Source organism: Sceloporus occidentalis, unplaced genomic scaffold (assembly GCF_023333645.1).
Source record: "Sceloporus occidentalis isolate IW3139 unplaced genomic scaffold, rSceOcc1.0.p SCAF_91, whole genome shotgun sequence".
NCBI lineage: Eukaryota > Metazoa > Chordata > Lepidosauria > Squamata > Phrynosomatidae > Sceloporus > Sceloporus occidentalis.
In genome coordinates, this window is record NW_028317071.1 from 1,884,791 (window position 1) to 1,912,357 (window position 27,567).

At 46.3% G+C, this 27,567-nt stretch overlaps 1 protein-coding gene across 2 annotated transcripts; it reads right to left on the reverse strand.

The window, feature by feature from the left end:
* Nucleotides 1–906: 906 nt before the first annotated feature.
* Nucleotides 907–25,963, reverse strand: LOC149284533 (phosphatidylinositol 3-kinase regulatory subunit beta-like). 2 transcript variants are annotated; one of them, XM_089496510.1, is made up of 16 exons: nt 25,876–25,963; nt 22,330–22,966; nt 19,383–19,475; nt 18,602–18,664; nt 17,011–17,151; nt 16,370–16,586; nt 15,690–15,775; nt 15,020–15,128; nt 14,788–14,886; nt 14,015–14,195; nt 12,854–12,979; nt 12,047–12,189; nt 11,291–11,467; nt 3,337–3,408; nt 2,489–2,659; nt 907–2,298 (listed from the first exon to the last, which is right to left on the reverse strand). In XM_089496510.1, the coding sequence occupies exons 2-16, from the start codon at nt 22,670–22,672 to the stop codon at nt 2,103–2,105; spliced, it is 2,217 nt and encodes a 738-aa protein (XP_089352636.1). In that variant the 5' UTR covers nt 22,673–22,966; nt 25,876–25,963; the 3' UTR covers nt 907–2,102. The 2 variants fall into 2 exon arrangements, with proteins under 2 accessions (XP_089352636.1, XP_089352637.1); XM_089496511.1 differs by lacking the exon at nt 17,011–17,151 and having other exon boundaries at nt 908–2,298.
* Between the last annotated feature and the right edge of the window lie 1,604 nt (nt 25,964–27,567).

Consider the following 27,567-nt stretch of genomic DNA (forward strand, 5'->3'; position numbering starts at 1 on the left):
TCCACACCAGGTCAGGTTTATCTGCACAGTGTAAAAACACTCCAGTAGCTTGGCCCTGAAACCCCAGGGCATGTCACACATCCTCTACCTCCTCTGAACTAAGCTTGCCAAGAAAACCCCAGGATAGGTTCACGAGTCAGAAATGACTTGATGCCACACAACACATAATACACACAGCCCCAAAGGTGCAGAGGCCAAATAGGACCCAGACGGGCCTTCCTGACCCACTGTCTTGTCCCTACAGTGGCCAGAGGAGGAAGCCCCCTGGAAATGGGACTCCCATCCTCCCCAGCAATCTGTAGCCACCCTGATTGGTCTTCATCCACGGGTGGCCTTTACCCTTCTCCATGGACTGAACTTGTGCACCCAAGTTGGCCGCTGTCTCCCCATCTTGTGGCAGCAAGTTCCACTCATGATGCCCCTGGCTTCAACTCTGTAGTAAACTGGGCCTCTGCCACCAGCTCCATGGGCTCTAGGATCCTTGTTTGCATCATGAACAAATGTAATGTTTATCAGTGTTCACTGACACTCAGTTCCAGTGTAGAACTGAAACTTCCATCCGCCTTGCTAGCCAGCAAGGAAGCATGATAGAAGTTGTACTCCCAAGAACGGTGGGAAGGTTGCATTTTGCCCACCCTTCCAGAGCAGCAGAGGGAGGCAGGCTGAGAGGGGCTGGCCCCCCTGGCTTCCCACGCAGGAGGTCACTTTTGCAGAAGGCCACGCTTTCACTTCTCCTTTCCCGCGAAGGGCTGCAAAGTGGGGGATTTCCTCAGAAAGCTTCCCCCTGCTTTCCTGCTCCTCTCGGTCTGGGGACCTATGGAGCCTCCGGCCAGGCCTGGCTCTCTAAATGCATACAGTGCCAGGCCCCAAGGTGGGTAGGCGGAAGAAATCATGACCTGCCCACACTGCCAGGAATTTTGCAGGAACAATTTCATTTTAATTATTTTTCTACTTGTGAAGTACCATACAAACTCTTCTTCTTGTTTGTGTTTTAAAACATTTGTGTTATGTGTGTCTTGTTGTAAATCCCAACACCATTACTACTGCTTAACAATGCTTTAAAGTAAACATTATTACTTCTTTTGCTCCCTGTTCTTAAATGGAAAATGGTGCTGGAAAACAGGAGTGAGGAGGAGGAAGAGGGGCGGATGTTATTGCATATCTCTGAGGGGCAGGGGAGGAAAAGAGGGTGCAAACAACCACTTTGGGGTCCCAAAGGAGTCCTGGGAGGCTTATGTGAGGAAGATCAAGGGCATTTCAGGGGGACCCAAACCAGGAGCAGGAGGAAATGTGGAGGGCAAGATAAAATGGCTTCCAGGCAGGGCTTGGGGAATGCCAAGCTGCCTTTTTTTGGGTGGTAAAAGTGGCAGGCATTGATAGGTGGTGAGGAAAAAGGTCTGGGGTCCAAAGAGAGAGAAAACAATAGGACAAAATGGGTTAATGGTCTCTCCTGGCTGCAAAATGTCCGTATGGCTTTGTAGTAGAATGGGAGACCCACCATCTTGAGGAACAGCTACTCCCCACCTGAAAGGACAGGCCATGCAGAGCAATGGGTCTGCCTCAGGGAAAATGGGACCCCCCCTTCTCCCTGAAGCCCCCAGAAGGGCTGCCCCCAGGCAGCCAATGAAGCAGGCAGTGCTCCCTTTCCTTGCCACAGCTGGAGCAGAGGCAGGGCATGTAAACTGCTGCCAGGGAGGGCAAGGAGCATGTATAGGGGGCACTGCATGGAGCTAGCTGGAGAGCTTCGCTCTCACCCCCCATTTTTGCATATTTGAGGATAAAAGTTGCTGCTGTATAGGAGGCTGGATGGGACGGGTAAGGTGGCAGATACCCTTCACAGATGCAAACCACAAAGGGGGATAGGGCATTTGAATTCCCTCTGGAGGAATGATAGGTGGGGGATAAGGAGGGGTACATAAAGGCCGGAAGCCCCAAGGGAGAAGGGATGGGCACAGGCGGGCCAGAGAGAGAGATTCCCTCAAGCACCAGAGCAGGAAACTGGTCTGTTGTGGGGAGGGCAAGGTGGACTGCCAGTGAAGTGGTGGGCTGGGAAGGGCCTCTCCTCCATCCGAGCCCCCCATCCGCTTGCCTGGCGATCCCGTTCACCTGGGTGGGGGCTGGGAGGCAAGGATGGGGTGGGCGAGGGTAACATTGAGAGAGTCATTGTGCTGGATGAGGGAGGTGTGCCGGTAGTGCAAAACCAGCTCTTTCAGGGAGGTATAGAGGTTGTAGGGGTCAGCGAAGCCAAACCCAGTGGCTGTCTTGTATATGACACAGTGCTTGGTGTCGCCGTCCACCCTGCAGCACCAGTGTTTGGGGGGGGGGGGGAGAGGAGGAGAGAGAACAAACAACAGAGACAACCGTCACTTGGTGTGAACAGGACCAGAAAGGCTACTATTTTCTTCTGACTGCAGCTCCCAGCATCCCCAAGCCAGGGCTGAAACAGCCTTCCAGAATCTGTGGTGCAAAATAAAGGGAGACCACTCACACAACGGAGCAGGCGTAGCACCCACGCTGGCTGCTCTCCCGGATGAGGAAGGTCCCATCCCGCTTGCCTGCCAGCATCTCCTCCGCCTGGGTCCGGTGGATCTTGCCCACGTACCATGTCCACTCCTCCTGATGGGGCAGGTCCTCCTCATCCTCCATCATGGAGTATTGGCTGCGGGGTGAGAAAGACAGTCAGCCCTTGAATTTGGGAAGGGAAGGCAAAAGGAAGCTACATAGAATCCCCCAACAAAGCTGAGGACTTGGGGAACTGTTGTCCATCGGGCCAATTCCCCCAATTCTGGCTGCCTTTTGGGCACAACACTGGGGCACACATGGGCATCACAACATACCCTGGACTGGCACCTTGGCATTGGAGCAGGATCCAGTCCCAACTCACCAGCTACTATCCACTTTTCTGTTGAAGAGGAGAACTCTCTAAGAGTCACCCTGTCCTCTTTAGGGGTCCCATAATCCTCTCCAAAAGCTCCCTCTGTGAATACAGTGGGCACAGGAGGGCTGACTGGAGAATAAAGCGGATGAAGCCAAGCAGGGTTCTGGACACTGTACCCTGGGTGGGGGTCCCTCTTCCTATGCATCCCTCCTGGGGTCCTTGGAGGGCTACATCAATATAGGGCCTGGCAGGGCCAAATTATCGCTGTTAGGTCTCCCTGCCCACAGGAGAAGCCATGCACATTTTGAAAATAAAACCCTATATGAATGCAAGGGAACCGAGCAAGGCTGCTAATGTGCTAAGGATTCATGGAGGCCCTGAAGGGGCCAGATGCAGCTCCTAAAGCCTTCCCTGAGCTCCAGCTATGGAGTCCTGTGTCTCCCTCAAGAGATGCTTACTCCTCAGTTTCATTCCTGATGCCGAGCCATTCATTGATCTTCTTCTGCCGTGTCCCCTTCTGTGTCAGCCACCTGGGAAAGAAAAGAGAGAACTATAGGAAAAGAAATCCCACCTCAACATTTGGAAAATGCTCTTCAAGAGTGGAAGATGCTGCCTCTGACAGAGGATGGGCTGTGATGGTGTCTCCTTGCACTCAATGACCCCTGGGGGTCCCTTCCAAATCTAGGATTTTACAAATTAACTACTACTTAATGTTCCTGTGACTGCAAAAGGACAGGAAAAGATGTTAAGGGACAGGAATAAAGCATGGGTCAGAATGAAAAAAAATAAGATTCAGGCTTGGGCAGCCAGCTCTCTCTGATGCAGGAGATGAGGCCCCTGTTTGTCAGGACTAAAATACAATAAAACGAAATGGCTGAAACTGGTAGCACAGCTTGGAATAATGATGTGGTGGAAATATTCCTTGTTGAAATAAAAAGCTATAGAAAGATGGAGTCACCTTTGTCAGCCAGAGAGATGGTTTTTGAAATAAAGGCTTGGAGTTTAGAAAAACTAGAGCAAAGGAATAAGGAGTGCGTCTTGACCTGGATGGAAGCTGGCACCAGTAAAAAGACATAACATAAACTACTGAGATAAGGACATTCAGAAGCAAGGTTAGGAGGAAAGCCACTGAATTCCTACAGGAGGGGGTAAGGAGTGATGATGCAGTTTTAATGTATGCATGTATTTCTGTTCTGATTGTAAGAATTCTGTATGTTTAAATTGTAATTAGCCAATCAGGTGTATTGAAGAAGCTTCTTTGTCTTGAATAATATAAAAAGAGCCATTTTGTCTTGTTCGGGGTCTCAGCTTTTGGAACTTGAATTCCACTGAGTTCATTGCTTTCCTTTGTCGACAATTGGAAATAAACTTATGGATTTTCAATTACTAGGTCCTCTTGCCAATCCTATTGCTCTGCAAATCCTAGAAATTTAAGTTTCCTGAAATTTCTGTTACATATTTGGCGAGCCAGCCAGGAGTAAAGGCAAGCAGGAATTGGCAAAGAGTGGAAGAACTTATCTTCCTGCAGGCTCTGTGTGTTTTTGGCATTGAGCGGACCCTTGTGAGAAGGCCTTGGCGCCATCCAACATCTTGATTGGAAGGGCTGAACATAAGGGTTGGCTCAGTGGTAGGAACAGAGTTTAGCCTATGTGAGACCACTTAGTACAGTAATTTGAAAATTCACTGGGGGAAAAGGAAAGGGAAAAGTAAAAATAGAAAAAGAATCATCTCTTCAGGAACAGGTAAAGTATAAAATATAGGGAAAAGTGCACTAAAAAGGGAGCCTCGTTGACCGGTCCAAATCTTTGGATGCGAGTAGGAGAAAGGACCCCCTCCCTGTGTTAGCTGAGCCAGTAGCAAAGGTTCTGCCCAGAGAAGCCTTCTTGCCAAAACTCAGGAACCGGGCCCCTAGGGAACATAAGCAAGGAACTGGGAACTGAAAGGAGGTAGATTGTGGTGTAAGTATTGATTGCCAAAGTGTGGGATCAGTGTGGAAGTATAAGGCACTTGCTGGAGTTGTGTTGGGGGTAGTTAATCTACTGATCTCCAAGTGCCAATAAATTGTTTTACCTTTTGTGTGGTGGCAAACCTTTCCCTTCTGTGGTATTTTGTTTTAAATAGCTAGAAGTTAGGTGCTGGTGGAGAGTTGGAGGAGAGCATTGGTCTATTGTGAGTATAAATTATGGTTGTGATATTTTGTTTCATTCTGTCTGGTTGTGGTGAAGGCTCCAGTAAAGACTGTTGAGCTCCAGTAAAGAGTAAAACGTGGGTATATAACGTGTGGAATTTGTCTGTATGTAGTGTCTGAGATTTGTGGGTTTTGCAATCTGTCCAGTGTGTACTTTTAAATCCTAATCCTATAGTGTTTGCGCCTGTTGAAATTGTGCTTGTGGTCTTTTGTTGTTTTGTGTCTAAGGATGGCTGAGGGAGGTAAAACTCCTTTGGATTACATTAGGAAAGGCATGGGGAAACGTTTGAAAAAGGAGCGATTAATCTTTTTGTGTAAAGATGTTTGGAGTCAGATTTTGCCAAATTGGCCGAGAGAGGGTAGTATAGATATTGACATTGTCTTGCAGTTGTATTCTAAAACATTGGAGCCAGAAAGAGGGTTACTCAATGATTATTTGTATATTTTCTATTGGTATAAGACTGTTGGAAAAAGCCCACCTGGGTTGAATAATTGCAGAGAATTGGTGTTTAAAAAGGATGAGAGATTAACTAGTATTAAAGAAGCTGTGTTCAAGGTTCAGATTGATTTGGCCCAAATTGTGGAAGAGATAGAAAAGATAGAGATAGACTCTGTAGAGAGAGGTGCAAATCAGGGAGGAAGGCCCCCACATGACAAGAAAAGAGGGTTTTGAATTAGCTTTGTGTGTTAGACAGTGGCCAGGAGCAACCCAGAGGTAGAAACTTGTTGTTTGGGGAAATTGAAATTGTTTAAATTATAAAAATTGGAAATTGCCTTTGTGTATATTGTAGATAAATTTTGGAAAATTGGTGTTTTAACTTGAGGTTTTCATGATTTTAAATGATCAGTGCCTTTGGGAAAGTTCTGCCCTAAATTTGAATGCATACCCATTTAAAGCCAAAGGAAAATCTAAATTGAATATTAAGCCTGTGCCTTCCCAGAGACATTGCAAATTCTTTTGTCAGTGAAAGTTTTAAGAAGATGGGCAGAAAGAAGTGCTTTATAGTGGTGGTGTTGTTATGGCATAGTAATAATAAAATAGTGAGTTTTAAGCTTAGCCAGTAAGCTTCAGCTGTGGCCTGATTTTGTGAACTGGACTGTGGTTGGAAGTTATCTAAGAGTGGAGGAAATTGTGAGAAAGATAAAAGAAAGTGTTTGAAGGTATGAGGATGTGAAAATGATGGTGTGTGAAAGGAGAAAGCTTATGGAGCGAGTTGATAATGGTTTGGAAAATGGTTGGAAAATGTTTACAGAGGAAAGTATAAACAAGGTTTGAATTGAAATTGAAGGCTCAAGAATGTTGCAGAAGGTTTGAGTATGTTTAAGTGGCTGAGAAAGATTTAGAAATGGGTTTGGTGCAGATGGACAAGCTAGAGTGAGTTAGAGAGAGAAAGGGGGGTTAGGGAAAGCCCACGGTTTGCATTTTAAAACTTTTCCTTTTGCTAAAACTAAAGCAATAGTAGAAGCTATGTTGGAAAGAAAACCTGGAATGGAGTTTCGTGTTGCCAATCTGGTGACTTTCACACCAACATGGGTACTTTTCAGAGCCTTTGGTGTGATTTTGGTGATTGGTTTTAATAGTAATTTTGAAAGTTAAGTATTTGGTGAGTTTTGGCCAAACGTTTGGGGAATTATCTTCGAGGCTTGTTGGCTACACTGTTTGTGAGAGGTTTTTTCCTGGCTGTGGCTAAAGGAGATGGAGCAGCACAGCGTTAGTAAGTTGTAAGTTCAAAGCTTGTTTTAAAAATTTTGTTCTCTTCCCCTCTGGCTGAGATTTTTGTAGACTATTTTTAAAGGCAAAGGATTTTTTTTTCTTAAGTTCATAGAATAGATGTTGTGCTTTAGACTTAGATGAAAAAATAGTAAATGTCTTGTTAAGGGTGATCTATGAAGATGCTTGTTAAAAGAGATTATATTAAGATGGTTTGTTTTAATTTGAGCGGGAAGTGTGTGTGTGTTTGTAGAGAGAGTTCATATTACATAAATAGCAGCCAGACTGGATTCTATCTGACCAGAGAATGCAAGCTTGTTTTTGATATTTTTAAATTTACAGGCAAGCAGCTTTTTGCTCAATATTTTGTTTTTATTTTCTGGCCTCAAGATGCTCTCATGGGTTTTTAAAATGAAGTTTAAGTTGTGCCTTTGGGAATTTATATATGTTTTTTAAATGCAATTGTTTTTCATTGTGCTTTTTGGATTTTAAATTATTGACCTGCAATCTTCTGATTGGCAATCCAGCTAAATTATTTTTCCAATTAAAGTTGATAAGATTAGTGTGTTAGGCCTGAATTCTTTTGAAGCCTGGGGAAAAGTTAGGATGTTTTGGTTTTGTAAGGCTATAGCTGTGCTAGGCTGAAACAGCTGTTGCAATCATGAGCATTCGCCTGAGGTCATGCAAAGTTATGCTGTTGCCTGGTTAGAATTGGTTTATTTATTTATTTTTTGAGTTTTAAGTTGTGATCCATGAGTTTCCTGGCCTATTCCCTGGCCTATTGAATTTTCGCTTTTTCTGAATATTGTGTGCTTGTTTTGTACTTATTTCAACTGCTAATTTTTGAGGCCATAGCTTTTGTATTTTTGAGCTCAAAGATGCCTGCAAAGTCTTGCCAATGTCATGTTAAATTGGCTTGTTTTAAATCATTTTTTGTTCCTGGTTTTAATTTTTAATTTTGCTCTTGAATATTTTGATTTGTTTTGATTCTTGCTTATTGACTGCAATAATTGTTTTTTTGTTTTAAATGCCTGGCCTAAAGTTTTTGAAATGATTTCTTGTTATAACAGACGCTGAGAACTATTTTTATATTTTTAAGTTTTGAGAATGGCCCATCCAAGAGGTTTTTGTATATTGTTTTAGCTTGAATTTTTATTTTTATAATATCTAAATGTATTTTTGAAAGCACCCGAAGTTTCTTTTGTGATTTTGGAACCCAGAGATCCAGAATATAATTGTTATATTCTGGTTAATTAGTGATTGTCAATTTGATTTACACTCATTGAAATTTATAATTTTTGTTATTTTGAAAAAATAACATGGCGAGCCAGTTGATCCTATGTTGAATTATTATGTGGTTCTGGAATGGAATAAGGAACGATATGAAAGTATTAAAGAGATTGGTATTCTACTATATTGTAGCAAGAGAAAATTTGGAAACATTTTACAAATTTAAATTCTGGTTTCCACTGCCAGACGTAATCAAAATTACTCAAGTTAAACTCAAGCCAGCATGTGTGAAATTGTATCCTAATTCCAAGCTAGAATATATCATTTTGGCCTGAGAGGAGTGACTAAAAAAAAAGAGCATCAACTGATTTTTTTGAGTCTTGAGTAAAAAGCAAAGAAGTCACTCTATCATAGTTTTGTTTTTTCCTGTTCCCTGTTCTGTTGTCAAACTGTTGTGGATTCAAATGAGATAAAGCTGTGAGTACATTGGGTCAGAGTTAAAGTTTCATATTCAGTATGTACATGTAAATGCAGCCTGTAAAATTAAGGTTACATATGTATTTTTTTAAAAAAAAAGCATTCAAAAGGTCCAAAGATGCAGGCATAGATAAAAACCTAAAGCATAAAGAGCTCAGAATGACCCAAGAATGACCCAGGGGATCTGTTGTTAGTTAGAGTTAGCAGTGAGATATAAATTCTAGAAGAGAAATATCTTAGCAAAGCCTATAAGAGGGGAGTTAATGAAATGTGGCTAAAGTATACCTTTAATGTATTCATAACATTCTAATAACTTGTCAATTAGTATTTTTCAGTTTTTTGCTTTTCCTTTGCCTGGGAAAAGGGGGGACACAGACAAGAGGAACGAAGTTTAAGCCCCACTTACAACCGGAAGCTGAGTGGGCTCTACTTCGCCATCAATCAAGAAAAGCTAGGCTGCACCTTTCCAGGACTTCAGGTGCTCTACGCCAGCTCCTCTGAAAGAAAGATTTCAAATGCTCTCTATCACCCCTGTTCTCTTTTATGATTTCCTATATGTTTGTTATAAGTGATGCACAAAAATAATAAAAAGAATACACATACAGGTGCATGTCCCATTTTCACACCCCGGAAGCTGAAATGGGCACCACCTTGGACTTCAATCAAGTTTGAGCTGAAGCTCCATCAAAATATTATTTTTTTCAGAGACATTGCCTCTTTTTCTTGTCTATATTCCTTGTTTGTGTTCTCTATTCATGTTTCTGTTTGTTGTCTGAGGTTTTTATAAGTGATTAATGCTAAAAGTGATAAAGTTCAATCATACATATTCTCAAATCAAATCACATCCCAACACATAAGCCTACATATACATGCACATATGTTCCTGACATAAGCAATAACATATGATTTTCACAATAAAGTTAATAAAGCAATCCTATTGAAAAGAAGAAATAAGCTCATCAAGCTCCATGATCAAAGACATAATTGTGTTTGTCGTCAGGATTCCTATTGTTAACTGTGGAATTGGCATGAAATTCAAGTCAAGCATGGTAAGTTTTTTCTCAGGACGCTCTTTGAAAGGAGGGAGACTTTTATACATCTGGAGATAGTCTTAAAGTGTGAAGGCCAGATCTATTCTGATTAAATGGCATTGCACAACAAGAGCTATTCCATAGTGATCTCCCTGAGGAAACGTGAGATGGAAGATGCCCCTGGAGTGGAGGAACATCTGAAACATGGTGGCACCCTGGGCATTCCTATTCTGTTATGAGAGTAGTCCAGAGAAGCATAGTAACAGTTGCTTGGCAAGAGTCTGTAACCAGGCTAAAAATTATAGTTTCTCAATGAGAGGTGATTCTGACAGCAGATACAATATTCTTTATAGTGGAGTTTTCCTATTGAATCATGAAACAAATACACATCACTATTAGAAGATTAGCTTGGTGGCAAGAGTAAACTCCAGAGAATCAGATCCAACAAAAGTGTCAAAGGGTTAAAAGCAATGAGAATATGTGTGTTTGACTAATGCTATACACTGTCTTTCTGAAATTGGACCGACTGGAAGATGTTATTGCCTGGTGATGGTAAGAATATTAATATTTTGGTAACTGCTAGACAGGTTTGTTTTGTTCTGAGTTTAGAGTGTCATATAAACATAGTTAATAGTTGATAGTATCATGCAATATGAATATTGATGAAACATCAAAAGGGGGGAATGTGGTGGAAATATTCCTTGTTGAAATAAAAAGCTATAGAAAGATGGAGTCACCTTTGTCAGCCAGAGAGATGGTTTTTGAAATAAAGGCTTGGAGTTTAGAAAAACTAGAGCAAAGGAATAAGGAGTGCGTCTTGACCTGGATGGAAGCTGGCACCAGTAAAAAGACATAACATAAACTACTGAGATAAGGACATTCAGAAGCAAGGTTAGGAGGAAAGCCACTGAATTCCTACAGGAGGGGGTAAGGAGTGATGATGCAGTTTTAATGTATGCATGTATTTCTGTTCTGACTGTAAGAATTCTGTATGTTTAAATTGTAATTAGCCAACCAGGTGTATTGAAGAAGCTTCTTTGTCTTGAATAATATAAAAAGAGCCATTTTGTCTTGTTCGGGGTCTCAGCTTTTGGAACTTGAATTCCACTGAGTTCATTGCTTTCCTTTGTCGACAATTGGAAATAAACTTATGGATTTTCAATTACTAGGTCCTCTTGCCAATCCTATTGCTCTGCCAATCCTAGAAATTTAAGTTTCCTGAAATTTCTGTTACAATGACAAGGGTTTACATTCAGACTTCCTGAAAAAAAATAATTTTGTTTTTAATACAATTGTGTATCATTTTATATAATTTTAGTATTTTATAGTATCATTGTCTTTTATTGTTCATTTCTGTTTGTGTATGTTCCAACAGATCGCCCTTTGGTGAAAAGAGCATTACAAACAAACAAACAAACAATCTTCTTCTTCTTCAATAATACTAATACTAATAGTGTGCTTTCCTGCATGGCAGGGAGTTGGACCTGATTGCCCTTGAGGTCTCTTCCAACTCTATGATTCGATGATGACGAGGAAAAAATACTTTTTCTGGGCTGCAATTTCCAGAATCCCTCAACCAGCCATGGCAAGCGGGGGATTGTGTTAGTCCAAAGAAGGACATTTCCCTCTCCCAAATTCTGTGAATCCAATGCAAATTCAATTTTTTTCCTGCACCTGTGCTGTTTTTTTGTGGAAGAGCCACCAGCGGGCAGCAGGGCTATTTCAGGAGATGGAAAAATGGCATTATTTTTTGGAGAAAGCGGGTATCCACTTACACCAGGTACTGGTCCCGGAGTTTCCGAAGCTGGAGGAGGTCCGGCTTGAGGCTGTTCATCCGCTTGTCGATCTCCCGGTTCTCAGCTGCCTGTTGCTTGAGGTCTTGCTCCAGCTTCATCTTGCTGTCGTGGATCTCCGTGATCCGGGATTTCAGCTTCTCCGAATTCATCAGGATCCTGGAACCAAAAGTGATGAGGGGACATTGATATATATTTGTGTGTCTTTCTTAAGACCCCCCACTCTTCTCATTCTTGAGATTTGTTGGGATTTGCAGTGGGCATTTTAGCAATCATTTCTCAGCTGCCTTGAACCTGTGGCTGCTGCATGGCTCCCACATCAGCAGTGCTCGGGGCTTTAGTCCAAACTCCAAAGGAACTATAGCTGAGGTGTGGAACTGTATCCCACAAATGGATCCAGCACTGCACCATGGACAGCTTCTTTAAAGGTGCTGTCTTTGTTATATACAAAAATTCTTTAAAGCAGCAGCTCCTAAACTTAGGTCTCCCAGATGTTTTGTACTTCAACTCGCAGAATTCCTGGTGGCTAAGTTGACTGGGGCTTCTGGGAGCTGAAGTCCAAAAGAAATGGAGCCCCAAAAGTTGGGAATCATTGTTTTAAAACTTTGGTCCTCCAAGGCAGTTGAGCCTGAATGGCTACCAGTGGCTACTGATGGCCCGGAGCAATGGCTAGTGGATCACTGTTTTTTCAGTGCTTCTCCTCTGCCGCCCCCAGGCCTTCAGCTGCCTGAAGCTCACCGCTGGAACTCCTTGTCATTCCCTTCCCTCCGGAAGCGCTCCATGTAGTCCTGGCTGCATTTCTCTTGAGTCTGGCATTGCTCCTCAAAGATCTTGATGGTCTCATTGAAGGCCTCAATGGCTGTTCGCTTCATCTGCAGCTCCTGAAAGCATTTGAGATAGAGGGTCCAGGTTAGAGCTGAGCAAAGATCCCCAGTCATCCACCTTGAGGCTCCTGAACCCTTAGGTGTCCTAGCAAGGCCACCAGCCCTTGGGATCTTCTCAGCTCCCCATGGATTTTCTTAACCCCAATGGCTGCAATTCCTTCCTCCTTCCTCCATGACGTTAGAAAAGTATTGGGATGAAAAGAGGAATGCTGTTTTTTTCCCTTTGGCCAGCAAGAATCTGGCACTTGGTCTAGGATGGGGGCCTTGCGGGTCCCCAAAACTGCTTTTGAGGACCTTTTGGGCACCTTAGTCTTTTTTTGGACAGGGGGGCCACATTTTGGAAGCCAGTTGCCAAAGACTGAAGCCCTACCCTGGAAAAGGTGTACTATGTCTGCCCAAGATCCTATGAACCTTTGGCAACAGGAGATCAGCTTCTAAAATGGCACGGAACACCTCTCCACAAAAATATTGGAGTACCCCAAAGATCCTCAAATGCAGGTTTGGAGACCTCATGGGTCACATCCCCCCATCATCTTAGATTTGTCCAGGATAAAGTGTGCCATGTCTGCTCAAGATGCCAGGGAAATCCAAGGCACCCCTACCCATGCCCACTCGAGTCCCATGGCATGGTGCATGGCAAACAGATGGGACAGATCCTCACCTGGGAGGTACGGGTGTACTCTTCGTAGAGGAGGTCGTATTCGCGGCTCTTGTCCTGATACTGCTGGTGGTAGACCTTCAGCTGCTCCCCAACAGCCTCCACACTGTCCTCCTTCACCACCTGGTCCTGCCGGGAGGGGAGACACCATTTATTTGACCCCCCTGGACTTTAACCCCATGGCCAGTGAATCCCCCCAGTCCCACCCCGCAACCTTCTCTTCAAGAGCAAGCCCAGTATCCACTAGGCATTTGGCAAGCAGGAAAAAACAGACCCCAAATCCACACTGCCCAAGACCCAGAAAGACGTCACCTTCTGGGAAACATCTGCCCTTTCAGCCTGGCATAGCTTCTGCACTCATCTCACTGGATCAACTCCCACATCCATGCCACAGGCAAGGCACCATTCTGGAGTACAGCCCCCAGCATTCCCTGCCCAGTCCAGCTGCTGATTCTGGGAACTGTAGTGCAATCATACTTCAGTCAACAAAGCCTCTGACAAAGAAGTTCCATTTTACAAAGCCTCCAACAAGCCCCTCCCCACTTGATAATTGGATATAGCCAGCAGTGAAAGATGATGGGTGTTGTAGTCCAAGGGCTGCTGCTGCATTCTGTCTCCTTTCATGGGTTCCTTTGCATCTGCCTCCTTTCATTTTTCAAGCTTATGGTAGACATACATGAGAAGAAGACGTATCCCTCCACACAACATAAGCCTCCAACAAGTCCCCCTATTAATAACATATAGCCAATAGTGAAGGATGCTGAGAGTTGCAGTTCAAGGGCTGCTGCTGTATTCTGCCTCCTTTCATGGGCCAGCAAGCTTTTTCAAGCTTTTGGTAAGCACACACAAGGAGAAGACATTGTAACCCTCCCACAACTGGCGCACAAGAATAGACTGCCTTGGGAAATGGGGAGCTCCATTTAATGCTATGACGTGGCCCCAACAGACCCCTTTGCCACCCTGGATCACCTTGTAATAAGAACAGCTCTGACTGACAATCCGTTCGGATCCACCTGGGTCCAAAACCAAGCAAAAACCTTGCTCCCTGCCTCCCTGTAAAATCCCTGAGTAGACTACCCTAAACCATGGAGATGTCATGCAGCTCCCCTTCCCCTCCCTGGGTCTGGCTAGCACCCCTTGCAGACCCTGCAGAACCTGCCTCACCTGCTGGTACTTGGAGATAGGGCAGAGGAGACGGGTGTCCAGCTTGGCATTGTACTGGGCCAGCGACTCGTGACGATAGTGGGTGATCAGCTCCACCACTGAGCTGAAGGTTAGGGGCTCAGAGAAGCCGTACTTGCCCTCCCGGTGGAAGATTTTAATCAGCTTGTTGTTGCCGCCTTTCCTGTTGGTACCAGGGGAAAGCAGGGGACAGAAGGGTCATGCTTGGGGGCGGCTGATGATAATTTTAAAGACGACTGATGATAATTTTAAAAGATCCAACCGAAAGACTCATTTACAAAAGTCAAAACGGAATTGAATGACAACGGGGTTAAAAACATGAAAGAGCTAAAACCTATTTAAAACAGTTTGTACACACACACACACACACACACAGAGTTTTAAATAGGATTTAGTGTTTTAGCTCTTTTAGAATCATAATTTATTTTATCATAAAATCACAGTCAATTTAATCATATATATGTGTGCGGGCATGTGTGTGTGCGTGCAAACATCTCAACAACATAGAGCACACCTTTTCACGTTCTTCAGCACATCATCCATCCCTTTGTTTGCACCCCACACCCTTCTCCCAGGCTGGGATGCCAGCTGGCTTGCGAAAAAGGCAGAAAAAGCAATAGAAAAGCATGCAAAATCACAATTAAAACAGCATCAAACATCAACAGAATGAAAAGCAATTAAAACCCAAGAGAAAAACAGTGCAGCAGCAAAGCTGCCATTTTCACGACGATCCTTTTTCAAAAGCTTGCCCTCACCTCAGTGTCAAGGTGTATTCGCCTTGGATCTTGCTGGATGCATCTCTCACCAGGAAGGTGCCGTCTGGAGTGTCCCGGAGCTTCTCGTTCACTTCCTCCCTGCGACGCAGCCATTGGGTGGGGGGTATGTCAAAGGTCTTGGTCACTTTCTGGGGTCTTTCTGAACAGGGGCTATTTCCCAAATTGCATTATGCCCACCACCCCCCAGCTGCCTCCCACCCCCTCTTCCTACCTGGAAATGTCCCCCCAGTACCACTCAGCATCCTGGAGGGGGATTCCGTTGCCGCCATTGGGGAGGGGTCCTGTGGCTGTCACTGCTGCCTTTGGCTTGGGGGGCAGAGCTGGAAGAGAGGGTGCCTGTTGGGTGGGGATGGCCAAAGAGAACCACTTCCCCTTCTTTAAATTGTTGTGTTTTTTTTTTTTTTTTTTTTGGTATTTAAATTTGTATTTAAAATCTATTTAAGTGTGTTTTTTTAAAAAAATGCATCTCATTTTGAGTTCCAATTTTTTTGCGGGGGAAGTGGGATATAATAATAATAATACCACCCCTGGCAAATAAGCCATCCCCTCTGGACCTTGAAAGATGGTCCTTTTCTAGTAATAATGATAATAATAATATTAACAATAATACCCTTGGCAAATTATACCCATCCCCATCCCCTTTAGGCCTTAAACAACAGCAATAACAGCCTTGGCAAATAAACCCCCTCCCCATCCCACTGGGATTCTGGGACTCATAGTTCAGAAAGGAAAGCACAGGTATTATTCCCCTGCTTTGGCCTTCCCATCCTCCTCTCCCCCCCTGCCCCCCTGGGTCCAGAGCATACTTTTCTTTCTCCTCCTGCCCCCCCTTTCTATTCCCAAGGAGACCCCCCATGGGGTGACCCCACCCCTCTTTTTACCTGGAGGGGGTAAGTCTGCCTCTGGGTCTTTGGTCTGCAGAAGTGTCTGCAGGAAGAGGGCAGGGAACTCGGGAGTCGCCTCAGCGCTGTGGGGAAGGAAGAGCAGGCAGCGTGAAGTTTGGAGCACTGGGGTTGGCATCCTACCCCACACATGCCTCTGCTAAACACGACATTGATGGCCACACCCAGGAGGTGCACAATATCCATTCATTGCCTCCCTGGGCACATCAATCTCCCTTCCCCTTTTCTTGCCACACCAGATAGTGGCCACGAGTTCCACAGGCTCTGCAAAGAAATACTCCCATCCATGGCACCACTTCATAATCAAAGTATTTTTGCATCCTCCTAGCTTGTCACACCTCTCCCCCAACCACAACCTCCCCATAGCAAAGAGGATGAAGCAAACTGGTCAGCTTTAATGAAAGTCCAAAGGAAGGACAGGCCGTTCTCAGGGGCTGGAGGGAACCCCCCCCCCAACATGTACCCACTCCCCAAATATTTTTGGAAATGTTTCCACTCCTGAAGGGCACCCTCCCTATGTAAGGGGTCAACTTCTTATTACAAAAGCAGCTAAAAACAAGGTCAGGGGCAGCAGGAAATGTGGGGAAAGGGTGCCATGTGCTCTGTGGTCACATTGCTTCCAACCCCTCCCTCCCCAGAGAGATAAACCCAGCACCTACCTGGCGGCTGGGCCCACACCAAGCAGGAGAGGCCCAAAGATTTCCCCCAATACTCGTGGGCAGAGCCCGCTGCTCTCAGCGTGGGCAGCCACTTTGCCCAGGTGGCATAGGAGGAACTGGAAGGTGAGGAGGTGTGGGACAGGCAGGACCCCCGGACGCTCCAGGGCTGAGAGGAGTAGCTGACGCTGGTGGCCCAGGTCCGTTGTAGGGGCAGCATCTGCAGGGGAGGAAGGAAGGGGATTAAAATTACCCAGGGGGGCTGGCACTCTGCCCATGCCCAGTGGCTCTCTCTCTGTCTGCAAACATTCACATTCACATCCTGGGAGAAGGATGAGGGAACCTGGGAAACTGTATGGGTCAAGAGAGCAGTGGAGAAACAGGGCTACTGGGAGGCTGCCCCCTTTTGGCTTCTCCCTCAGGGGCTGGAGAAGTTACTTCGGGGAACTACAACTCCCAGAATCCACTTTCAAGGTCACCAGCTCCCTTCTACTCCCCATGGGCTGTGTCCACGGAAGCTTCCATTAAGGGGAATAGAATCATAGAATATTTGGGGCAGGAGAAAGACCTGGCGGGGGCAGAGGCTATGAATGACAGTGGGCCCCAAATGCCCCCCTGTGCCCTCTCTCTATCCCCTTCCTCACCTTGCAGAACCCGCAGAATCTCCACCTGGGCACAGGTGGGCACTATGGGGGTTGGGAGGTCCTGCAAGTACCCTTTGAGAGTATCACCAAGAGAAAGGGTGCCAAAGGCCTCCAGGTCGCCAGCCATCACTGTTGCCACATCTGTGGGGAAAGAAAGGGGGCTTGGATTTGGCATAGGGAGTTGGCATGGGGGGGGGGGTCAGGAGTCTCCTAAGATAGAACAGAGCTGGAAGGAACTGCCAGGGCAAACCTTTTGATTATCCAGCACCAAGAAATGTACCAGGGAAAGGAAGGTGCCACCCACAACCAGTCCAAAGCCCCTTTTGCTTTGTGACCAGAGGGCACTAAAAGGGTCTGACTGCTAGCAGAAGGAAAACTGGGAGGAGAGAACTGGATTTCCCTTGGCAGGGAGCTCCACAGCCTTCTGGGACCAACAAGGGTCTTTTCTCAGGTGAAGGAATCATTCAAGTAGAAGCTCATCCACACAATGCATTTAAATATGTAACAAATTCAAGGAGGCCCAAATGGATCACCGGCCACATGTGATTGCTCTATGTAATATTAACAACAATATTGCTACTTGCCCTTGTTGCACAATGATGATGATGATGATGATGATGATGATGATGATGATGATGATGTTTATTTATAATGCCCTTTTCACCAAAGGGTGGGAAATCAAACATATTATCAAAAGTGGAAGATGAAACATAGCACTATAAATTGCTAAAATACTAAATTAATTATAATATACTATATATGCATGTTTATAACACCCCTGGGGATGTGTGCAACTCTTTTATGTATGTGACGATGGCACACTTTTAATGCACACTGCAAGTGCATCTATGGGGCACAACTTTGTTGTTGCCCCAAATCCTCCCCAGCACCCCACATCTCCAACCATTATTTTTCCATGCAGAAAATCCTGGGCCTCCCCTCAAACCCCCCCCCCCCCCCCGTATCTCCACTACCAACAGGGTGTCTGTGGCTCTACCCCCAAGGCCTGGCCTTCAAAGGAGCTGTGCAGGAACATGTTCCCTCCCTACTGAGCTGTGGGTCTTTTGCTCCTTCCTCTGCCCTCTCCAAACAGGGCAAGAACCCCAGAATCAAAAATCCATGGGGCCCGCAGTGGCTTTTCCATTCAGCACCTGGGAGCCCCATGCAAAATCCCCCCCATCCGTTATTTATTTTATTTGTATTCCATCTTTCTCCCAACTCAGACCTGAGCCAGTTTACAAAGGTTTAAAAACTACAGTAATAAAATAATGCAATCTAAAAACACAATTAAAACAACTTATTAATATAATAAATCAAAAAACAAACCCCATAAAATGTTTGGCCCCTGGCAGAGGGCAAGGTCTCCTCCTCTCATGCAAAGGCAAGGGGCAGTCCTGAACCCCTCTCATTTTCTCCTCACAGCACCCCAGGCCCAGTTTGGGAAGATGTCTGTCTCCAATGGACTGCTAAAACAGATTCTTCTTCCTGCAGCCTCTAATGCCATCTTCCATCCCATTGGCCTTCTCTTTCTCCTCCTCTTTGCCACTTTTGCCCCCATGCCAACCCCATGGCTGGCAGAACTATTTCCTACCGCTTCTCAGAGCCTGCCTCAGTTCGGAGCCAGATGTTCGATACAACATTTTGTTCTCCAGCCCTGCAAAAGGCACAGAGAGATACAGGTTAGCACTGCAGGAAGGGAGGCAGCAGCATAATGGGCAAGGAATGGGTTATGGGTACACAGTTGGGTGCCAGCTCCCCCCACTATTCGAGTCTCCCTTTGCTGGGAAGCGACTTGGTGGGGGTCTCTGCCACAGAAGTATGGACTTCACAGACTATGGGCCAAGGATTCAGACAGGCACGCTCCTTTGCAACTGTCAATAACAAACTGGGGGTTTAATTCCATTTTAATGCTCAACTTTTATATATTTTAGTTATGTTGTGTTAATAGACTCCTGCTGGGAGCTTTCAAGCAGAGATTGGGCGGCCACCTCTGTTAGGGATGTTTTAGCTGTGGATCTCTGAACTGGAATGGGGTGGCAGTGATGGACATGGTGACCTCTAGATGCATCGGAGGGTGGCGGAATCTGCTTCTTGGGAGATTTTTAAAGAGAGACTGGATGGCCACCTGTCCCACGGAGTGCGTTGATTGTGTATTTCTGCATGGCAGAAGGAGAGCCCTGCAAAGTTCAACTCTGCAGGGTTAGAACTCCCAGAATCCCTCTTCTCAAAACCAGCAGAGCCCCTAAGTCTGGTCAGATCACCAGGGGTGAAGGATTGGATGCAGAGGTGTCTCTAGAATAGATATCCCCCCCACACCCACCACGGACACAGTGCACCATTGGGGCCCCCTTTCCCTCCGTCCCCCTCCTCACCTTTCTTCTCAATCCCCTCCACCAGCCGGCACAGCAGAGGGGGGGCGGCTTCAGGTGGCCCAAACTGCTCAGAGAGCTCTGGAAGCGTCGTTCCTGGGAGGGGGAAATGGGAGGTGAGGGGAGGAAAGGGTGGGGTGTCAGGAAACATGGAGAGAGAAAGGCATCCTTCACCCCTGCCCTCTTATCAAGAGAATGGCCGAACCTTAGATATCTCCACACTAATGTACAAAGCTTGGGAAATGAATAAGATGAACCTGAACTCTTAACACAGGAGGGCAAATATGCTATAACAGGCATCATTGAAACTTGGTCTCATGACTGGAACGTAGTAATGGAAGGGTGGACCCTATTCCAAAGAAACAGACTGAACAGGGATAGAGGAAAAGGCAATAATATGTAAACCCATGAGGGGATCCATGGCACAGAGCACAGAAAACAGGTGAGGACATCTATAACTTAGAGCAGTAATTCCCAAACTTTAGTCCTCCAGAGGTTTTGAATGAATGAATGTTTTAGACTTCAGCTCCCAGAATTCCTGGGAGCTGGCTAGGGCTTCTGGGAGCTGAAGTCCCAAACACCTGGTGAACTAAAGTTTGGAAATCCCTGACTTAGAGCAAAAATTAAAGGGGAGAGAAAAAAAACAGTGACCTCCTTGTGGGTATCTACTACAGACTCCCAGCCAGATTGAAGTCTTGGATGATGTCTTCCTACAACAAATGACCAAATATTTAAAAAGGAGACAGTAGCACTGGGAGACTTCAACCACCAGGATATTTGTTGAACGCCACACTCTGCCAAGCATGGAAGGCCCAGCCACTTCTCACTAGTCTTGCATAAAATTTCACTGTACAGAAGGTGGAGGAAGCAACGCTGAGCTGGTCAGCGGAGTGGAAATAGTTGGACCCACTCTGTCCTGAAGACCTCGGCACCAGAGAGGGCCAAATCACATATCCCAGCTTGTGAAATATGCCCAGCTGCTCATGGTTGGGTGCAAGGTGGGACTCCGCCACCCATGGGAACAGACATGTGTGTGGAGACCTGAGGGAATTTTGCTGGGCTGGGATAAGACCTTGATCTCCAGGTAAGGCTGCTGGGTTGGGAAATCATGGAATATTGTGACACAGCAGTGCCCAGCATTCCCCTCAAAGGGCAATGCAGGCTGATGGGAACATCAATCCAGCAACCCTGTTGCTCAACTCCTGCCAAGAACAGAGAGGGCTGCATCTGCACTGCAGAATTAATGCAATATGACACCGCTTTAACTGCCATGGCTCCATCCTCTGGGATTTGTACTTTGTTGTGATACTAAAGCTCTCTGACAGAGGCTTTAAAATCTCAACAAACTACAAATCCCAGAATTCCATAGCACTGAGCCCGGGCAGTTGAAGAGGGATCAAATTGCATTTATTATTATTATTATTATTATTATTTACAAATTGCATTAATTCTGTAGTGCAGATGCAGCCCAGGTTGACCCTTTCTGGTTGTGTTACTTGCACACTTGCAACAACCTCCCAGCCATACAGGAAAAATGCAAGATAGTGGACTACAGGGATTGAACAGATGCATAGTTATTACATTTTGTTTGTAAGCGGATATAAGTCTTGATTGATTTTTAGGTGGTATTTATAGTGATGTTAAGAGTTTAGAAACCATTTGGTGGAAAGGATGCATTTATTTAAGTTAGAGGAAGTAATAATGATACACAGCTATTAAGCTGGAAGACTTTTCTTAAAATGTGTTTAACATTCTGTTTGTTTAGTGCAAGTTTAATTGGGAGTGGTTTTGTTTCCATTTTGCTCTGTCTGTTTTGTCTGTCATTATTTCTTTTATCTGAATCAAATAAAGATTTATTTTTTAAAAACAAACAAAAAATACAATAAAGAAGCAAGCAATATCTGCCTCTAGGAAACTTTCTCCTTTCTCTGTCCCTTTCCTTTTTTGGCTTCAGCCAACACTGGGATCAAAATATAAAAACTTTTCAGGGACTACAACAACAGCGAGGTCAGGCTCTGAATTCAAATGGACTTTGACAGCTTACAGCTGAGCCAGAAGTAAGAAAATTAATTTCAACAGGGAGAAATGCAAGATACTACATTCGGTCAGTAAAAATGGAAATACAAAGATATAGGATGGGTAAAACTTGGCTTGATGGCCAGTGCATGCAAAAGGGATCTAGGAATTGAGCTGGACATAGGAGAGGAGCTGAACACCAAATTGCAAAGAACTGCAAAAAATTCTGGCAGGGAAACTGAACTGAAACCCCTGAAGGGTGGAAAAGGGGGGAACCCCTAAAAGCAGATCAATGGGGGAAGGACTGCCACCTCTCTGCTTTCAGGGATTTCAATTCAGTTTCCCTGCCAGAATTCTTTGCAGTTCTTTGCAATTTGGTGTTCAGCTCCACTCCTATGTTGAGCTCAATCCCTTGATCCCTTCCAGCCAGACTGCTGCCTGCTGGCCCTGACTCTTGGGAGCCACTGTCTCCCCTCTGGAGCAAAAGGCTAAAATGTGAAAGATGTGAAAATGCACAGCTATAGGACAGGTAACACTTTGCTTGATGGGAGTGCAAGGAAAAGGGATCTAGGAGTTGAGCTGAACATAAGAGGGGATCTGAAATTGCAAAGAATTCTGGCATGGAAACTGCTGCCAGATGCAGCCTAGTGTGATCCAGCAGCTAAAAGCGTGAATATGATCCTAGGCTTTATCCCCCTGAACATGAGCTAATTGTGATGCAGCGGTTAAACAAGCCAATGCAATTCTAGTCAATAGTAGTGTCACGATCAAGGGAAGCAGTAGTCCCATTATATTCTGATTTGGTCAGACATCACTTGGAATAATAACGTATCCAGTTCTGAGCACCTTAATTCAAGCCCCGTACAATGCAACCACCTAACAGACACATCCCTCCCCACTCTTGTCCCGGAACCCAAGCTGTGACCAGACTCACCTTGATCCGACTCAGGCATGTGAGTCACCCCGACACCCCCGGGAACAACGGGGAGCGGCCGAGGAAGTCGAGGCTGGTGGACTGGTAGGGCAATCTTGACGGGCCCCACATACTCCACGTAGGTCCCAGGGAAGTCCCCCTTCTGCTGGGTGCGCTCGTTGACCCCCAGGATCCATCCAATCTGCTGGGGGGCTTGTTCGTCCCCGTCCTTGAAGCCTCCCAAGGCTTGGAGGGCCCCCTTGCTGACCACCAGTGTGTCCCCTGGGAGCAGGTCAATGTCTTCCTCACGCTCCTTGCGGTAGGGGTAGAGGGCCCGGTACTGGAACCCCTCGGCGCTCCCCATGGTGCCGGGAAGAGGGTCTGGGCTACAGGGAAGGCGGGGGGAGCCCAGCTACACTCTCACGCTTGACTTGGCAAGGAAGCAATCCTGGCCCCCAGCCAGTGAGACCCCTCGGGGCCCCTAGGTGCAGCCCCTTTCCCTTAACTTGAAGCCACGACTCAACCAGACGATGGAGCAAAGGGAGAACGTGACCAGCATAATCCAGCCCGGGCCGACAGCAACACTTCCCAAGAGGAGGGACTGGATGTGGCAGGATCTCGGGGGTGATGAGGGTGGTCTGGTGGATGAGAAAAGTCCCTGGAAATGGAGGGCAGAGGCAGAGGCATACATTATTGTTGGGCTGCATCCGCACTGCAGACATAATCCAGTTTGACACCACTTTAACCGCCACGGCTCCATGCAAGGGAACTCTAGGAATGGTAGTTTGAGTTAAACATGAGCCCACAGAGCGATGCAACAGCTAAAAAAGGCAATGCATTCCTAGGCTGCATCAATAGTAGGAACGTGGGGCAAAAGTGTGATGCACATGGAAAAGAAAGAAGCTCCCCAACAACCACATCGGCTTGCAGGATGTCCATCCTCAGGAGCATTGTACCATATTATTATTATTATTATTATTATTATTATTATTATTATATTTACTTATTATTAATGAGAAGAAACCGGTGGGAACTGTCCCATCTCTCTGGTGAGATGTAAAGAAGGGAATACGCATGCAACATTTTATGCAGGCTGGAGAAGAGTGTGGGAAAGTGTGCATGTAACATTTTGCAGGCCAGAAGGAAGCACCTTTTCCCCTTCCCATTGCTAGATCTGGATCCACTCTCTTCACACACACCTTGAGGAATTTGAGGCAGCTGCTTCACTGGGTTGGGTGGGTGGGGGTAAGGCTGTTTTGCTTTTGGGACTCTGGGTCCCTCACCAAGCCTGGAAGACAGATGGGGCACCAAAGGAAAATTGTATGCGTGTCTGTGTGTGGGGGGGGAGGACAGGTGCCATGCAAGAGACAAAGGGGGCACAGAGGTGCCTGACTTAGGAGGACAGGCTGGTTGGAGATTGGGGAGGAAAGGGAAATAGGCGCTGGGGGATAAAGTCAAGAAAAAGGCCTCCACCTCAACATCAAGGAGACCCTGCAGATGGTAGGAGCTGTCAGTGGACCCCTGCTTTGGAGATCTTTTAGCAGAAATTTGATGCCACCTGCCAGGGGATTTTTAGTGTGGCAGGTGGTGGACCAGATGGCCCTTGGGGTCCACTCCTATGTTCAGCTCAATTCCTAGATCCCTTTTGCATGCACTGCCTGTCAAGCCAGGTTTTAGACTGACAGAGAAAGAGGAAGAGAAGCCCCCAGAAGGAAGGGGGGATTCTGGGAGTTGTTGTCCAAACAGACCCAAGACTCCAGGGTCCTAACTGCAGAGGAGGGCAAAGCCCTGTAAAATGTTGGACATTAAGGGGTAAATGTAGGACATTGTCAATTTATTATTATTATTAGTAGTAGTAGTAGTAGCAGTAGTAGTAATAGTAGCATCCTGCTTTGCTCCCAAAATTGTGACCCAAAGCAGCTTACAGTCTAAAAACTTACAAAAATACAACCCAAAACTTACAAAAATGATAGTTAAAACAGAATCAAACTGTTGCAAAATTAAAACAGATCAATTGTGGTTTAAAAACACAATACAAGGGGAAAAGATCAAGGTGCTTAAAAACCATGCACACTGAAACAGCTAAAGCATACTCCTATAAATATCAATAAGACAGGGGGCCCTTGGTATCCACTGGAGTTTGGTTTGGGGACCAGCCCCTGCGGATACCAAAATCCATGATGCTCAAGTCCCATTGAATACAACGGGGCAGGGAAATGGTCTCCCTCATTTTAAAAAAATGGCCAAAATCAAGGTTTGCTATTCGGAATGTCTACTTTTAAAGAATATTTTCAAGCTGTGGATGCTTGAATCCGTGGACACATACTGCCAGCTGTGTGTGTGAATGCAGACATGTGTGTATGTGTAGGTGTCTCATATATATATAAAATTCCTAGCTATACTCAAAATGGAGCGCATTTGGGAACCTTTCTCCTGGACAGAAGGTGGAGATGTAGGACAGGTCCTGGAAAAGGAGGACATCTGGTCATCCTGCCCAAAGTAGAGATGGGGAAAGTGGAGGGAACGGTGCCCACTGAGGACCAGGAGAACCAGAGCATGTGCAGAGTGCTTGGAGCTGAATAGCCAGGGGAGCCTGGGGCAACAGGTGGGGGCTGAAGGGATACGTTGGGAGGGATTACTGGTCCTAAAGGCCCAAAGGGACTACCTCCCCTGCAATGGACCCACTTCCAGGTCTAAGAAAGGCCAGGCTGTGCTTAGGAAAAGTGTAGGGGGGATCTGAATAAAGGGGTGGCTGGGGTGCGTTAGACAGAAAAGGGGGTCTACCAGTCAACATTTGCAAATGAAGCCTCCCCCCCCTCCCAGCCCCATTTCTTCCCCCATAGGGTGGGAATTATCAGCAAAGAAGTCAGTTCCATTCCTCGCAATTCCCCTTTAATGCAAATGTAATGTAAAGTGAATTACATTAATGTAAAGTGAACTGGGGGGTGAGGGGTTGAAAGCTGCCTCCTCCTTTTCCTCCTCCTCCTCCCCCTACCAAAGGGTCAGACTCAACCCTTGGGGGTCCCCAGATCCCCCCCTCCCTGCGATGGACCCATATCTTGCCCCCCATTTCTTTTGCATGTAAGGGGAATTGCAACTATTTATTCTGTATCCCTTTTTTTGTGGGGGGGGGCATTGCATGGAGACCCTGCCTCCTTCCACGCCCCCCCGGGTGGAGGGCAAAGAGGGGGTGCACCCATCCCAGATGCAACTGAGTGAGCCCCCCTTAAAAAAACCCCTCAGCCTCCCCCCTGCCCCCCATAGCAGGCCTAGGGTTTCCATTTCCTTTTGGAGTTGGGGGGGGGAGCGGAAGGCCTTGCAAACCGAGCCGAGGGCCCCCATGCAACACAAAGGCCCCCTTCTTCAGCCCCCCAATTGCACCCTCTTCAAGAAAAAGGGGTATTACAACCCCTCCAATTTGCAAACGGTTTGCAAAGGCCGCTGCTGACTGGGAGGGGGTTGGGGGGAGCTTTTTCACCCCACCCCCCAACTATAGGCGGGTCTTTCTGCAATGCAAGAGAAAAGACCCCCCCCTCAAAAAAGCCTCCCGGGCACCATCCGACCCACCTTCGTAGGCTCTCCTTTTTCCCCCTTTGCAAGGGCTGCTGCAAAACCCTGGGAAAGACGGAAAGGGCCGAGCGATGGCGGAAGGAGCCGAAGTCTTTCGTCGAAAGCCGCCGCCGCCGCTTCCAGAAGTAGCCGAAGAGACCTCGACGCCAAAGGGGAACGGCGCTTTTGTCCGCAAGACGAGACGTCAGGGTTCGTTGGGGATCTGTTTATCTAGTAGCAAGTAGTAAGTCCATTTCCATACCGCTTATCAGTGCACTTAAGCACTCCCTCAGCGGTTTACAAAGTGTAAGCTAATTGCCCCCAACAATCTGGGTCCTAGAACGGGTTGTTTATTCTCGCTGTATTAAGTTTCTTGAAGCCAACTCCATCCTGGACCCTTTCCAATCTGGCTTCCGCCCACGGCACTCTACAGAGACAGCCCTCACCAAGAACTCAAACGATCTCTTGCGGGCCAAGGCAAACGGCCTCTACTCTATTCTCATTCTTCTTGATTTGTCTGCGGCCTTTGACACTGTGGATCACTGTCTCCTGGTTGATTTACTTTCTGACCTTGGGTTCGCTGACTCTGCTCTCGACTGGTTTAAATCTTACTTGTCAGATAGATCTTTTGCAGTGTCACGGGTGGTCAGACCGTCCTCTGTTCCCCTATCTATTGGAGTTCCCCAGGGCTCTGTCTTGGGTCCCCTTCTGTTCTCTCTATATACACTGTCCCTAGGTAAACTCATCAGTTCTTTTGGTTCCTCTTATCATCTGTAAGCCGACGACACTCAGCTGTATCTTTCCACCCCTGACCTTTCTCCAAGGCTTGAACAGCAAGTTTCTTCTTGTCTGACTGCCATCTCTCAGTGGATGCGGCTTCGGCACTTGAAGCTCAACATGTCTAAGACTGAGCTTCTTGTCTTTCCACCTAAACCCACCCTTCACTATTCCTTTTCTGTTTCTGTCAATGACACTTCTATTCAACCGGTTCATCAAGCCCGCAGTCTTGGCTTCATTTTTGACTCTTCTCTGTCATTTATTCCCCAGATCCAAGGCCTGTAGATTCTTTCTCTACAACATTGCCAAGATCCATCCATTCCTCTCAGCCTCTACTGCCAAGACTCTGGTCCATGCCCTAGTGGTTTCGCGACAAGATTATTGTAACCTTCTTGTGACAGGACTTCCTCTTTCACACCTCCATCCTTTAATCTCTGTCCAGTATTCAGCTGCCCGTATTGTCACATCCGCTCGCCGCTTTGACCATGTTTCTCCTCTTTTCTCCTCCCTTCATTGGCTCCCCTTCCCCTTCCGCATCCGGTACAAGCTTTTGTTACTGACTTTCAAAGCCCTCCATGGGTTGGCCCCTCCTTACTTATCTGACCTTCTTTCTCCTTACATTCCTACTCGCACCCTCCGCTCTGGTAGTCAGGGTCTCCTGTCACAGTGTAGGACTACCACTGCCCCCTCCCGAATTCGTCCCTTCTCGCTTGCTGCCCCTTACTCCTGGAACCTTCTTCCCCCACATGCACACCTCATCACTTCTCTACCCAGTTTCAAAACTGAATTAAAGACTATATTGTTTAGAGAAGCATTCCCAGAGGTGAGTCCCTCTCTGACTCAAGAAGCCTCCTTTTAAGCATCCATTAAGAAGCCAAGCCCTTCCTCCAGTCCATCTGCCTTGCTCCAGGCCTCGGAGGTGGAGAAGATCTG

Coding starts and splice junctions, on each gene's coding strand:
- LOC149284533 (XM_089496510.1), bottom strand. CDS start 22,672: ATGGGGAGCGCCGAGGGGTTCCAGTACCGGGCCCTCTACCCCTACCGC. Junction 16,587..17,010: donor GATTCTGCGGGTTCTGCAAG/GTGAGGAAGGGG, acceptor CCTCCCCTGCAG/ATGCTGCCCCTACAACGGAC. Junction 11,468..12,046: donor AATGACAAGGAGTTCCAGCG/GTGAGCTTCAGG, acceptor TTTTGGTTCCAG/GATCCTGATGAATTCGGAGA.